A 13,487-nucleotide genomic window follows, 5' to 3' on the forward strand; every position below is an offset into this window, starting at 1 on the left:
TCTTCAGAGTTCAGACTTCAGAAACCACCCATAAGGTACTCACTACGAATACATAAGGAGAGTGCCAAGAAGTGCACACGTGTCTATTATTGAAACATGAACTTTAGTATGATTCACATAGAATCCCAGAGGATCAAGTCAAAGAGACCAACAGTTCATACATGGTTTAGCACCACATGCATTAAGAAATGCCTGTATAGCCCAACCTAAGCATATGGAAGAGAGCTAGCGGAAGGTCTTCTGGAATTCATGGAGAAACCGATATGGTTACGGTTACACGTTGATTTTACTGGCCAAGTACCACGAGTGCATAGCGAGACTGCCGAATGCCATTATGTTGGCAAGTGAAGATAAACCGTGGATCATTCCAAATCTCTTGTTCATTGCTGCAAGATTAGGATTAGTTTTTGCCACTTCCACATTTCTTGACCCTCCAACTTCTTCACCAATGTTGAGATCTCTCTCAATTTTGTGCCTCTTCTTCATCATCTGTAATGAAACAACAAAAGTGCTTCAATTCCTACTTAGCAAACATCCAAGTGATATATTATGGAAGTAAGAAAAAGATGCACTCAGAATATGAGAACTATTTCTTATATAATAATGCCATGACTCATGCTACAGATTTTAACAGTGCTAGGGTGAGACATCCTTATTAAAACGGATCAGAATAGCAGGGTCAAGCAGTAGTTTTATTATAAGAACTGTGGGGAAGATAATGCACAAGCAATACCATTTTCAAATAAGAAAAAAAAAGTAATCTAAAATAATATAAGGAGATGCTTTAGATGGATTAAGCACCTCTTAAATGGCTTTCATGCATAGTTTTATTCGTTTTCTGTGTGCATCAGGATAGAAAACAAAGCTCGTAATTTGCTACAAGTTTCTTAGCCTTATTGAAACGCTTTCTTAATCTCTGAAGCATCAGAAAGTTTAATACTTTGATTCTGAAAGGCCTAGTGATTGCTGGTAAAGAGATTAAGTTAGTTTATACAGTAAACTCAGAGCAATTATTACAACTGATAAAGGCATAATACTCCAATTCTGTAGATGTTCCGAGTCCTCGATAAATTCTAATTAAAGTGTATTTGCTTTCCATTCTTTCCGTCGAACTGTAAAGATTCTGTCAAGTGTTTATCTTAATAAGATTCCATCTAAGGTACACATACTTAAGGCTTTGACCAAAATATCCTTGTAAAATTATTATGGATACGTAAGCAAAGCAAAATGTCTAGAAGGCATTTCTTGGGTTCAAACGTGCCATGTTAGGATGAGTCCATTAACTAACAATACAAAAACAAACTGTTAGCTAGACATTCACTACTCCACTTTCAGAAAAGCAAAGAACTTGCTAAAACTTTCAATCCTCCAGTTATAAAGACATTACATGTTGGTTCCTGGGCAAGTAATTAATTAAAGTTTAGCAGGTTATAAACTATGGTCAAAATACCATGCTTTACCATAGTAAGGACGTGCGACTTAATTCGTAAACAATACTAGACCATAAAGGCAGGAAGATAATTTTGTTAATTACCCTTCATAAAAAGAAAAATATCTACCTTCAGTCAGTAATTTTCGAAAATTGACATTCTAGGGTATAGTTTGATCATCTAATCATCCTTCTGAAATAGCTCCATCATGCCATATAATAAATTAAGTATGCCAAAGTAGAAATTTAAGTTGCACAACACATGAAAAAATAAAGTTACTTGTGAGGAAAACAAAACAGAGTATTTGCCCATGCAAGAAATGCAAGTAAAGATGCTTCATTTGTAGCAAAGCATTACCTCAATAGTCATAGGGGTGAATACAAGGAGGTTGGAGAGATCAAAACCGAGAGCTGCAAGGAGGAACCCAAGCTGGTAGCGCTCAATGGACGAGGCCAACTTCCACGGGTGGAGGTAGGCAAACGCCGCCACAGAGACCGCAGCACATACCGCCACCAGCATGAAGTACGCCGGGAACATCTTGCCCTGTAGACTCCCAAACTGGTGCCTCGGCAAATTCCTTCAATTTTTTACACCAACGAAATAAAAATCAAAAGAAGATTTGGAAATTTCGCTATGATTTATCAAAAGAAAACAAGATTTTTGTCCTGGTTTCTCCGAAGAGTAGGATTTCTTTCCACCAGAAATCAATTAAAAACAGAAAAACTAGCATTACATCCATCTCGATTCTCTCTAAGAGTTGGATTACGTATCTATTGCTAACAAAATGCGATATTTCCACTGAAAAAACTCAATTTGAATGGGTTTTAGGGTTCCTGGAGAAGTACTTGAACATGACGATGCCGCCGATGAAGGTGACCCAGAGGGCGGCGCCCCAGGCTGTGGAGAAACATAGGAGGTGCGCGAGCTTGGCGAGGGAGACGGCGATGGCTGGGGAGTCCGGCCGCGAGCCGAAGACGTCCGGGGCGAACACCACCCCGATGGCGAAGAACGCCACCGCTGTGAGGAAGCGAGTTGCCCACCCCATGGGAGAAGTCTAGGGTTAGGGTTTGTGGAGGAGAATGGTGAGCTGACGAGACGAAGTTAAATGAAGCTTCAATGGAAAGAGGACGGCTAAACAGTCATGGTAGGTGCGTTGCTGGGGGAAGACTTAATGCTAATTTTCAGAAATGTCCTTGCAAAATTAGAAATTTCTTTTTTATATTTTTATTTTTTATTATTTTTGGTGGGCCAACATTGAGATGAAGCAAATGGTCATATCCAATCCACCTACAAGCCTATATATATATATACCCGAGTATATATATATATATATATACCCGAGTATATATATATATACACACACAAATGAACCCCTCTAAAATTTATCAGAGAAGTCACATTCAGCATATAACACAGAGTCTCATGTTATGTTCCTATTACTTATGCTTGTAAGTTATCACAATGTTTCATTTTTATTATCTTTAATGTTCCACTACCAAAGTCCTCAAACAGTTAGGCAATGGTTTATAATGATAAACATAATCAAGTTCAGCGAAACCTTCATTGCCTTGATTCTATATATTATTTTCTCTAAAAAACAATAAGCATTAAAAGACTGCCAAATGCAGTAATTTTTTGAGTCCTTATCACTTTAATATGGTACAGATCTAAGCACCAGCTTTATGAAATAAAAGTAGAATATGTTACCAAGTAGAAAAGTTGACAATTAGGTAACAGATATAGGTTGCAAAATTCCTGCCAGTTCCCAGCAAAGAAACATTCAATGTGAATTGCAGAAAAAAAAGAAACTTTCATAGTCCAAGAAATCGGTTTTCTTCCCATTTTCTTCCTAAAGGGGCAGTACTCTCCTTTCCAAGAAATCATTCTTCTTCTTTCTGTTCATCTTTAGCAAAACATTGAGAAAGAATGTTTTGCCGGTCAAAGACTGCAACTTGCTTTTCTCAACTAAAGAATGGTTGATGCAAAACATTATTATAGTAGAATGCTTTTGCGAACGGGATTGTTTCCTTCAAATACCAGCTAACCTGCACACAGCTTGAGCGTTAACCAGGAGTTTGAGATTAGTATTGCTCGAAACAATTCATAAGATGATGACAGACCAAAATAATTTATAAAATATAGTATACCAGTTGTTGCTGAAGGAATATAATCTAAAATTTGGAAATGAGCAGAAGAACCAACCATTTTCATCAAAATACAGTTAGCCACGAAGGACCAACTCAGGATGACTTCAGAGCTCATGGACCACAAGGGGCATTTTGATGCTAACAGCTGAAACATTGTCAATTCTTACCAATCTTTCTTTAGGTGCTCAACTCAACCCAATTTGGCTGAAAAAATAGGCTAAAATTATGGTAATCAGGAATTCTCAATTAGTAAACTAAATGTTTTCTCAAAATTATGCATCTTAACTTAACACACAGCATGAATAATTATATAAAGATTAACATAAATGATCTATACTCAAACATAGTAAGCCTTATGAGTTGCTTCCCCAAATCTACTTTGAAATTATGAAGTTAGAATTCCCCTAGGATTTACACAGATTGGAACAGTGTCTTTTAAGTTTGACCTTAACTTCACTGTCAGCACCATCTGAGGGCTCCGCATTTCAAGTGAAAATTCAAACTATTATATAAGCATGATATCACATATCTGGCAAGTAAGACTAATGTTCAAATATGAAACAGGAATCTGCTTATGTCAAGATATCATCTACAGCCTGCAGAAGAAATCAAGACCGAAGATAAGTTAGCTTTGAGTTTCAAATGGTTTCAGGTGACAAAGACCTTGAATGAGTAAAAGCACAAGTATGTGAGTTCTTAATCTATACCAGAAAATTCTTGATTATATGCTTCCGGATAAGAAAGATTCTTCACCCAAGATTTGGCCTTCTGAAATGAACAAACCAGTTGGGTTCAAGGTGTTCTCGTAAAATAATACTATTAAGAATTAAACTCTTGTATCTATAGACTAGCCTTGAGCAAATGTACTTGACCAGGCGTTCCTGGCCTAATATGTTTGTGGGTTGGTTTGGGAGATTTAAGGCCTGAAGAGTTACGCTGAGCTAAAATTCCATAGGCCTAAGGATTACATTTGGGTCTGGGTTAAGTTCCACTACACCAACTAGAAATAGGCCCAATGTGCTTGTTGGAGATAGCAAGTATGAAATTGCCCCAACCGTAGAAGCTAGGCTAGTTGGCCTCCATCCTGATAGTTCCTTCATCTTCTCCCACCACCATCAATTGTGCCTACCATCCCATTCTTCTCCATCGAACCACTTTCTCTTTATGCCTTTTTACTGTCCCACTCTCTTCCATCACCAATATCAGTTCCACTAAGATCTTCATGTTATTTGCATTATAAGGAGTTTAGAAGTTTACAAGGTAGTAAAATATATCTTTAAGTCAGTTAATTTCTTAATAGCCATCAAGTAATAGAGTGTTCGTCACTTTGTTGTATGTTGAGCTTCACTGAGAACCAGAAAGGAAAGAAAACTAACAAATACAACAGCTATAATAGTATGATACGTCTTAGATAAGTAAATAACAAAAAGAATTATCAGATGGTCATAAAAGAAAAGACCTAAGCAGAAAATTTACAAAGCATAGTGAGTGCTGAGTAGAAATGCTTTGAAGTATAAACTTTGCAAATCAGTTTCCACCATTGGATATACAGGACAAACCACAACAATGAACAAACTCAAGGTGGTTCTTTGAATGCATTTTGATGATTTCAATTAATCATATTGAAAATTGTTTATGCAGACTATAGCACCACATATAATTAGACTTACCACAGGTTGTTTTAGGAGGCAGATATATGACTGCTAACATCAGGTTATGTCCTCCTTCAGATGAGCAATCTTGATCTCATCTTCAAGATTTAGTTCAACCTCCAATTCAGTATTAAGAACCTTTTGGAAACCTCTTTATATGCAAAACAGTAGAGAAGAAATTACGCAATCAATTAATCAACTATTAATAATCCGCAATACAGAAAAACTACAGTAGAAATGATAACCATAATTGCTACCTGCAATGACATCAGAATTTGAGTCGAAAGTATAAGCTTTTCTGCTTTCTTAGATGCCTCTTTGCTCATGGTAATAAAGGCATGTCACATATGAATATATAGCAACGTTGATGAAGCAGTAACAGAATAGAGCTACCGCTAGTCTTTTACTAGGGCTGAGATCCTCTGGGTAATTCATATGCCTTCCATTAGTAAAAATATAATTCTAGAGCAGTATCACCTTTGTTAAAACCATGATCAAACTTACATCAACTGTTGACAATTTTGTGAGCAATTTCAGGTTCAACCTTCTGAATAGGAGAGGAACTCAGGTGAATTCCCTTCCTTGCATATTTTTCGATCATCTGCTGTGCCTCTCTGAAGTGGCCCATACTGCTGAGGGCATCTACAATTGGGTCATATGAATGCGAAGTAAGAGTACAGCCGCTGACCTCCATCTTAAGTAGTATTTCTTTAGCTTCTTCAATTCTTTGTGCATCACATAAAGCTTTGATGATAGTATTGTACGTGTAACTATCAGGAAGTACACCAAATCTCAACATGGCATCGAAAAGGTTTTGAGCTCTCTCAGTTTTCTTCATCCTGCAGAAGTTCAAAATGAGGGCATTGAAAGAAAAAATATCAGGAATAATGCCTTCTCCTTTCATCCTATTAAAGAGCTTCATTGACTTGCAAACATCCCCAACAGAACAAAGAGAACGAATCAGTATGTTGTATGTAACAACATTCGGAGGGACACCCCATTCTGCCATCTCATTGAGGCAATCAAAAGCATCATCCATTTGGTGGGCTCGGCAAAGACCATCTATAATCGAGGTAAAAGTAATGACATCTGGCTTAAACCTATGTTCTAAAAGCATCTTCAGAATATCCCTTGCATTATTGACATCCCCAGCTCTTGAATAGCCACTTATAAGAGTATTAAATGTAACTAGGTTTGGACAATAACCTTTGCTATGCATTTCTCTAAAGATCTCCTTTGCCTCATCCATCACTTCTGCTTTGACGAAGCAATCGATCAACATATTGTAAGATTCCACACTACATACAAGTCCACCCGAAACCATCTGCTTCAAGTATTGCTCTGCCTCAGAAAACTTTCGCTCTCTGAACAAAGTCTTGACAGCCGTAAGATACGTGCTAAAGCCAGGCTTTCCACCTTTTCTTATGAAGTCATTGAGTAAGCTGATCATATCACCTGATTCCAAACCCTTTTGAGCACAAGCCATCACAAGACTAAATGTTGTGGTGTCCGGAAAATAACCTTTTAGGCTCATCTTATTCATAAGTTCTATTGTCTCACTAGCCATACCATTCTTTGAAAGGCAGTACAACACAATTCCACCGGCATGCTCTTGCATAAATGGCTCCTCTTCTAGTAGTCGGTTTAACATCTCATGCGCCTTGTGTGGCTCCATGCATCGAAACATGCCATGGACCAATGACCGGTAAGTAGCCTCACTTGGAGCCACATTTTTCTTCATCATCATCTTCAAAACCTCAAAGGCATCTTCCACTTTATTTGCATTGCAAAACCCATCCACCAGTATCGTGTATGTGAACACATTAGGAGTAAGACCAGAACTCTCCATCTGCTTCAACAACCGTACAGCTTCTTCAACTATACCAAGCTTGCACACTCCATGGATCAGAGAATTGTAAGTGAAATGATCAGGTGAGCAGCCATCCGAAGGCATCTGCTGGAACTTGAAATAAGCCAAATCAAGTGAATTAGCTTTAACCAATGCTGCAATGACTGAATTATAGATTCGTGTGCTTGGCCTACAACCCAAGAAGGACATCTGCGCAAAGACTTCATTTACATACTTGGCGAGCCCCAACCTACCCCAACTGGAAATCAAAATGCAAAGCAAATCCTCTGTAATTCGACATCCAGAGTTTCTAATCTCCTTCAGCAAGTCTACAGACAACACTACAGGACCTTTCCTCCAAAAAATATCAGATAAAATTCTGCGAACTGATTGATCCTGGGCTACTTTCTCATCAAAACTAGAAACCCAGATGTAGAATTTGAGCAAGAGCAATGGGTTTTCAGAATTTCGCAAGACACTCATCACTAATCGGGGATTCAAAGACTCCCTATTGAATCGAAACTCTGTATTGAGCATCAAAAACCAATCCTTTTCCGAAAGGATCGCTGAGACACGAACTCGGTCGACAAATTTCGCCGCCTTCTGGTGACATTCGTTCGAAAGGAGCTGCCTTGGAGCCGAGGTGCCATGGGATCCTTTGAACCCATGAAAAAAATCGGATTTTTGAGAGAACCCATCAAAAATATCGGATTTTGACGAAGAGAGGTGGGAGTTACCATGAGAGATGCGGCAGAGAGGGTCTGATTCGGAGCTCCCCCTGTCGATAGGCTTGGGATTAGTTGGGGTCCTTCGTCCCAGTACCAGTTCGGCTGCGGCGTGCTTCTTAGAAGGCGAGGTTCGGAGATTAGGAGATGGGAACCCTCTCATGTCCTCTTCGCAATCGAAGAGCAGCAGAGGAGGAGGAAAGGGTTTTTCCCTTGCAACTCGCGGTTGTGATATTTCAATCTGTCTGGTACTCTATGTTTGCACAAGCACACCCATTCAAACCTGTAACCAGTATGATTCGATCATTCGAATACCCACTTCAGGAATTCCATCTAATGAGGAAGATAATTAGTGATAATCATAAGCAAGTTAAATTAACGATTTAACGGGTTTTTTAGTTTATTTTTATTTTTCTTTTATAGATCACGAGTACATTCGATAATCATAAACAAGGCAAATGAATTAACTCTTCTTACCTATAAAAATTGAGAAATAAGTAGCAACAAATTTAAGTTATACGTATATAAGGATTTAATTACTGAACTACACTGAAGCAGCACAACTTTTAAAAAAAAAAATTAACGTAAGATGTACAATGCTGATTTTTCAGCATATTATTTTAAAATGCCGGTCATAAAAACTTTATACGAGAAGATGGTAAAAATATGAAAATATACGAGAAGAATTAAAAGAGCAAAAGAATTTGGTTTATATTTATCTTAGTTTAATCTGAATTTAATATTTTTATCTTACTTATCTTATTGTATCAAGATAAATCTCTCTAATTTATCTTATTAATAAATAATTAAAAATTATCTTCTCATGACCACCATATGGATCTCTAATATAATAAAGCTCCCATAGATTCAGTGTTTTTCTATTGAGATTGCGAGGGACTATTTTAGGCAAATGAGGTTCTTAGGTTGGCCACTTTGGTCAAACACTCTACTTATAGTTTACATGGGTTAACCTTTTATGATCCAAACTCTGATAAAATAAATTCAACCCGATTTGAAGGTTTCTGCTTGTGATAGCATAAATTCAAACCCATTTAAAACCTTGAGATTTATATCGAATTATCTTATTGAGTCAAAAATTGCCACTGTAAATCTTACTCACTTTGAGCAATACCAGCAAACAAAACATTGAGGATGATTATTAAAGATCCGCTTAAATGGAAACTTTCTTCAAGAAAGAATGAAGGCATCCCTGTAGATAAACGGTCAGTGTTCAAGTCTAACTTGACCTAATAGAATAATGATCTCCCAATTTCAATTCAGATACACAAGATTTAGTATTAACTTATCAGAAACAAAAATTATTCTATTTAACTTAACTAGGAATGCAAATATGGAAGTAACTAAACTTAAGTAGGATGCATCCCAAGATTTCTCACCAAAAAAAAGGGATTGCAATTGAAATTACTTCCCCTACAAAAATTATTTGGAAAGACTTGAAAAATAAGATCAATTAACCAATGCCCAATAATTGAGAACCATAATCCCCAACTACAAGTAATTGTTTAAAAGAATGGGAGCATCTAGACTCAAAACAGATAGAACACAAAATCTCCACTTGGCGCTGTTGATGATCACTAAATATATCATCAACAACGAACAAAACATAGAGCACCCAGAGGTTCTACAATCTAGACGTGAACAACTAAAAAGGGGGACCATGGCAGGAAAAGTTGGGAGTTCTCTTCTAGCCATTCAAAGTACATGCATTCACCCTATATGATGTACTGTGAGAGCCACTTGAAGCCATCACCGTAACCCATCTTGCGGACAATGCTGCACATGAAGACCTCAAGAGGCCGGACATTGGAGTTCCCAAGGTTGACTTTTCCCTTGCCAGTCGTGAAATTGCTTAGACCCAAGTGGTAGCGTAGCTCTTCCTCTGATGCAGCATATGGGATGTCAATCTTGTTCCCCAGAATCAGAAATGGAACATTTGTCAGGGAATCATCAGAGAGGAGAGCATCTAGCTCCTTCTTGGACTCCGCAAACCTCTCCTTGTCAAAGGCATCAACCAGATACACCACTGCGTCAACCTAATTATGAAAATGATATAGTAAATTTAGATGAAAAGAATAAAAAAATACCACATCAAAAGAAATTAAAGGACTCATTACAACAGCATATTAGGAAAACAGAAAGACTTATAGTGAGAGTAAGTACATGATGAAGAAGAAGAAAGCATTAATAGCAAAAAGGAAAAGTATGAACAAGTGAAGATGAGGTAAGATGGGAAAGAACTAGGATCTTTGGCAAATAGTTTATTCATTAGACATTCTGAGGCACAAAACAAGCTGCTCAAAACCAAAGTATGGCAATCTACAATTGCACACATGAAAATCAGAATTCTTACGAGATGCTGGTATTCGCTAACTATGGTCATGAGAAAAAAAAAAAAAATTTCAGATACACATTGAGTCATGAGTGAACTTATTTACCATATAAAATCCAAAACTAGATAAAGATCCAAACAACAAAACCTACCAATTTAGATTTTAGAATTAGTACAACCCAAAAGAATCTCATCAATACTTTAGCATGCACATACATCAGTCTGCTTTCATTAACACTTAATGGAACATACATGCTCTCACTGGCAGGAAAAAACATAATAAAATTAATTATCTTTTATTAGCACTTAATGGAAAATACATATAATTGTACCTCACTATCAACAGCATACACATGTAAAAGCAATAATTTTCATTGTCCAATAGAACATCTGCAAAAACTTCTAGCATGGAAATACAAGTAGACCACAACATATCACTCAATCCATCCGTGTGATGAAATAAATTCAGACCATTCCTTATATTGTGGATCAAGAGAGAAAATTACACTCTACTTGTATCAGATAATATGCACCAATTGGAATATCTGATGTAGGATCTAGAACTTGGCTTATGCTATTACCATTTTTCATGTTAACAATCTGGAGCATCACGCAGCAGCGACATGCATTGCCAAACACTTATAGCATCTTACATCCAGCTACAGCTACTTAATGTGCAGTCAAATCAACTAGGATAGTGGACTTGCCATTTTAGATTCTCCATAATCGTGTGGCCATATGAATATGAACCACAGATATAACCTCACTATTAGCATCAAGAATCAATCATATAGAAGATCAAGCCAAGCCCAAGGACCTTGACCTCAAATTGATGTTGCAACTCTACTTTCAAATTTAAATAGATTCCCTTATCGGCGAATGGTAATGTAATGTCAATAATGAGATATGGCTAGAGTACTTTACAAATAAAAGCAAAGAGAACTAACCAAAACGATGCATATTTTCTACCTTGAACAGCAAGAAAGAGAACATGTTCAAAATTACCTCTGCAACTTGAAGTGGAGACTAACAAGGGAGCAGTCTCATGCAGTCATTGTCAAGATTCAAGAACTTAAGCATACCCAAGTTTAAGATCAAGCAGATAAGGAAAGATATGATGTCCATGAGCATGGAGATAAGAGGTAGGTTATCTACAATAAAGGACAGATGATATTGCATCTGGAGTAAAGGTTGAAAAGTTACCACATTTAGGATGATAAATGTTTGGCTGTACAACTTTTTATTAATGACTCTATATTTAGCAATGACGGTTTCATTGCATCTCAGTCTGGCATTTTATTGTCCTAGGCTACTGACATGGCAAAAACTTATGTTAGTATCCTATTGGACACCTAAATCATATGGGACAACTTAAATGATTCGGAGGAATATATGATGGTTATTCATAAACTTCTTAACAACATGGTAACAAGGAGTCATTACAGCTTGGTGTTTGTGGATTTAAATGCTACATCTTGCAAATCAAATTAGTATATTTAACAGTTGTTACTACAACAAGCCATTCCAAGCCAAGCTCTAACAAGCTGAATTCGGCTCAAGCTTGGCTCAATTATTAAATAAAGGTCCAAGATGTGACTTGATCTCTGTTCAATTAAACAAATAAGAAGGTCAAGCCAGCAAGCTGATTCAAATATTTGATACCCTTACATTGCATATTAAGATGATATTTGTATATCTTCCCATATTAATTATTTTACTGTTGCCTTGCCTTATATATCTCCATTCTTGCGCATAATGACAACAGTATTATCTCCTCCAGCTATATCCTCTTTTTGAAGTTCTTGACTTAATAAGTAGATGATATGTCAAATTCACCTTATCAATTAAATTTTGCTAAGCTTGACTTGATTTTTAGCATGCAAAAAGACTAACACACGACATTTTCATTTCCAGAAAAGGATTTGTATGAACAAAGATCATCATCATAACCTGAAATAAATAAAATCATTATCATTATTATATATTCTAGTCTTAGATGCTGCCTTCCTTAGCAAGGCAGGCAACCAAGGGCCTGTATGCAACACCACATCACATCCACGCATAACTTGTTGCAGAATATGCAATCAAGTTGCCAAAAAGGAACTAAGAAACCTAAGCACAATTCTTCAAACCAAATTTTAAAAAAAAAAAATTAAGAAAAATATCACAGATTCTGCACCAAATACACGATATATATATATATATAACAAGAGATTACGAAGAAAGATGAGACCTTGGCATAATAATCCTTCCAGACACGGCGAGCGATCTGATGTCCTCCCAAATCGAACGCTTTGAACTTAATCCTCCCGATGCTCAGCTCCTCCGAAGTAGGGTACTGCGTTGGTTGGTGCTGAACCAATCTCTATGACACACACACAGAGAATATTATAAAAAATCCATAATTTTTTTTATAATTAATTTTTTCATAAATTATACAAACTAATCATCTAAATCGAGAATTTCTCAAGATTTTAAATATACAACTCCTCGAACAAATCGACCAATTAACTAGGTACCTCATCCTTGAGCATATGAAGCAGCGTGGTCTTCCCCGCGTTATCAAGCCCCAGGAATAAGATCTTGGCCTCCTTCTGCCACAGCCCGAGCGAGGCGAGGACGCCATAGAACCAATCTATTACAAACATCGCAGTGACCGAGAATTCTTCCTCGGCTCGATCAGATCGCTGCGAAATCTCACCGGATCACGGCTATAGAATCCCCTTAAAGCTCTCAAGATTCCGATCTGAACACTTGAAAGATGAGGAGTAAACCCTAGAGAGCGAGAGCGAAGCAGAGGAGGAAAGCGTCAGAAGCGGAGAAGAATGCAGAGAGAGGGAAGCGGGCGTTCGGCAGCTACTAATATCGACAAGGGGATCTGTAGAAGATGAGCTGGAAGAAGATGACCGGATGGGCCGGTGGCAGGATGAGATGACTAGATGGAATTTCAGCCATCCTGTGGACGAGGTTGGTATGGTGACTGGTTTGGTGGAGCGGGACTTCCCCTGTTTTTCTAAACGGAACGGCGGTGGTAATACCAGCCCAGCGCAACGCCGCTACCCTATACGTTATAGGTAGTGGGTTATTTAGTGCCTACTGCATAGTGGCCATCCCAACGTTCTAATAGTCTTTGAAATTTAACACAGGGAAGTAGGATTAAAGCGTGCCTGACCGTAAATTACTGCATTAGTGCATATTCTAATCCAAACATTTTGAAAATTTTATAAATCACACCCTATATTTTATATATTTTATGATTCACACAAATTGTCCTTCATTTTTTATAATTTTATAATTCGACTCCTCAATTTTTTTCTACTCATCGTAGGCGAGC

The 13,487-nt window shown here is 37.4% G+C and overlaps 3 protein-coding genes across 6 annotated transcripts; all 3 read right to left on the bottom strand.

The window, feature by feature from the left end:
• Positions 1 to 62: 62 nt before the first annotated feature.
• On the bottom strand, positions 63 to 2,618 carry LOC140790284 (uncharacterized). Its single transcript, XM_073140285.1, has 3 exons — positions 2,276 to 2,618; positions 1,788 to 2,007; positions 63 to 489 (listed from the first exon to the last, which is right to left on the bottom strand). Exons 1-3 carry the CDS (start codon positions 2,473 to 2,475, stop codon positions 274 to 276), a joined length of 636 nt encoding a protein of 211 aa, XP_072996386.1. The 5' UTR covers positions 2,476 to 2,618; the 3' UTR covers positions 63 to 273.
• Positions 2,619 to 3,156: 538 nt separating this feature from the next.
• On the bottom strand, positions 3,157 to 9,144 carry LOC140790282 (uncharacterized). 4 transcript variants are annotated; one of them, XM_073140284.1, is made up of 6 exons: positions 7,816 to 9,144; positions 5,734 to 7,734; positions 5,487 to 5,651; positions 5,248 to 5,380; positions 3,633 to 3,781; positions 3,157 to 3,485 (listed from the first exon to the last, which is right to left on the bottom strand). In XM_073140284.1, the coding sequence occupies exons 1-2, from the start codon at positions 7,964 to 7,966 to the stop codon at positions 5,735 to 5,737; spliced, it is 2,151 nt and encodes a 716-aa protein (XP_072996385.1). In that variant the 5' UTR covers positions 7,967 to 9,144; the 3' UTR covers positions 3,157 to 3,485; positions 3,633 to 3,781; positions 5,248 to 5,380; positions 5,487 to 5,651; position 5,734. The 4 variants fall into 4 exon arrangements, with proteins under 4 accessions (XP_072996385.1, XP_072996381.1, XP_072996382.1 ...); XM_073140280.1 differs by having other exon boundaries at positions 5,734 to 9,144; XM_073140281.1 differs by having other exon boundaries at positions 3,633 to 3,794; positions 5,734 to 9,144.
• A 113-nt stretch (positions 9,145 to 9,257) lies between these two features.
• LOC140790285 (small COPII coat GTPase SAR1A-like) lies at positions 9,258 to 13,244 on the bottom strand. Its single transcript, XM_073140286.1, has 3 exons — positions 12,673 to 13,244; positions 12,387 to 12,518; positions 9,258 to 9,857 (listed from the first exon to the last, which is right to left on the bottom strand). The coding sequence occupies exons 1-3, from the start codon at positions 12,799 to 12,801 to the stop codon at positions 9,537 to 9,539; spliced, it is 582 nt and encodes a 193-aa protein (XP_072996387.1). The 5' UTR covers positions 12,802 to 13,244; the 3' UTR covers positions 9,258 to 9,536.
• Between the last annotated feature and the right edge of the window lie 243 nt (positions 13,245 to 13,487).

The sequence above is a fragment of the Typha latifolia genome, chromosome 6, assembly GCF_019914945.1.
Source record: "Typha latifolia isolate L0001 chromosome 6, TyphaL0001v2, whole genome shotgun sequence".
Lineage (NCBI taxonomy): Eukaryota > Viridiplantae > Streptophyta > Magnoliopsida > Poales > Typhaceae > Typha > Typha latifolia.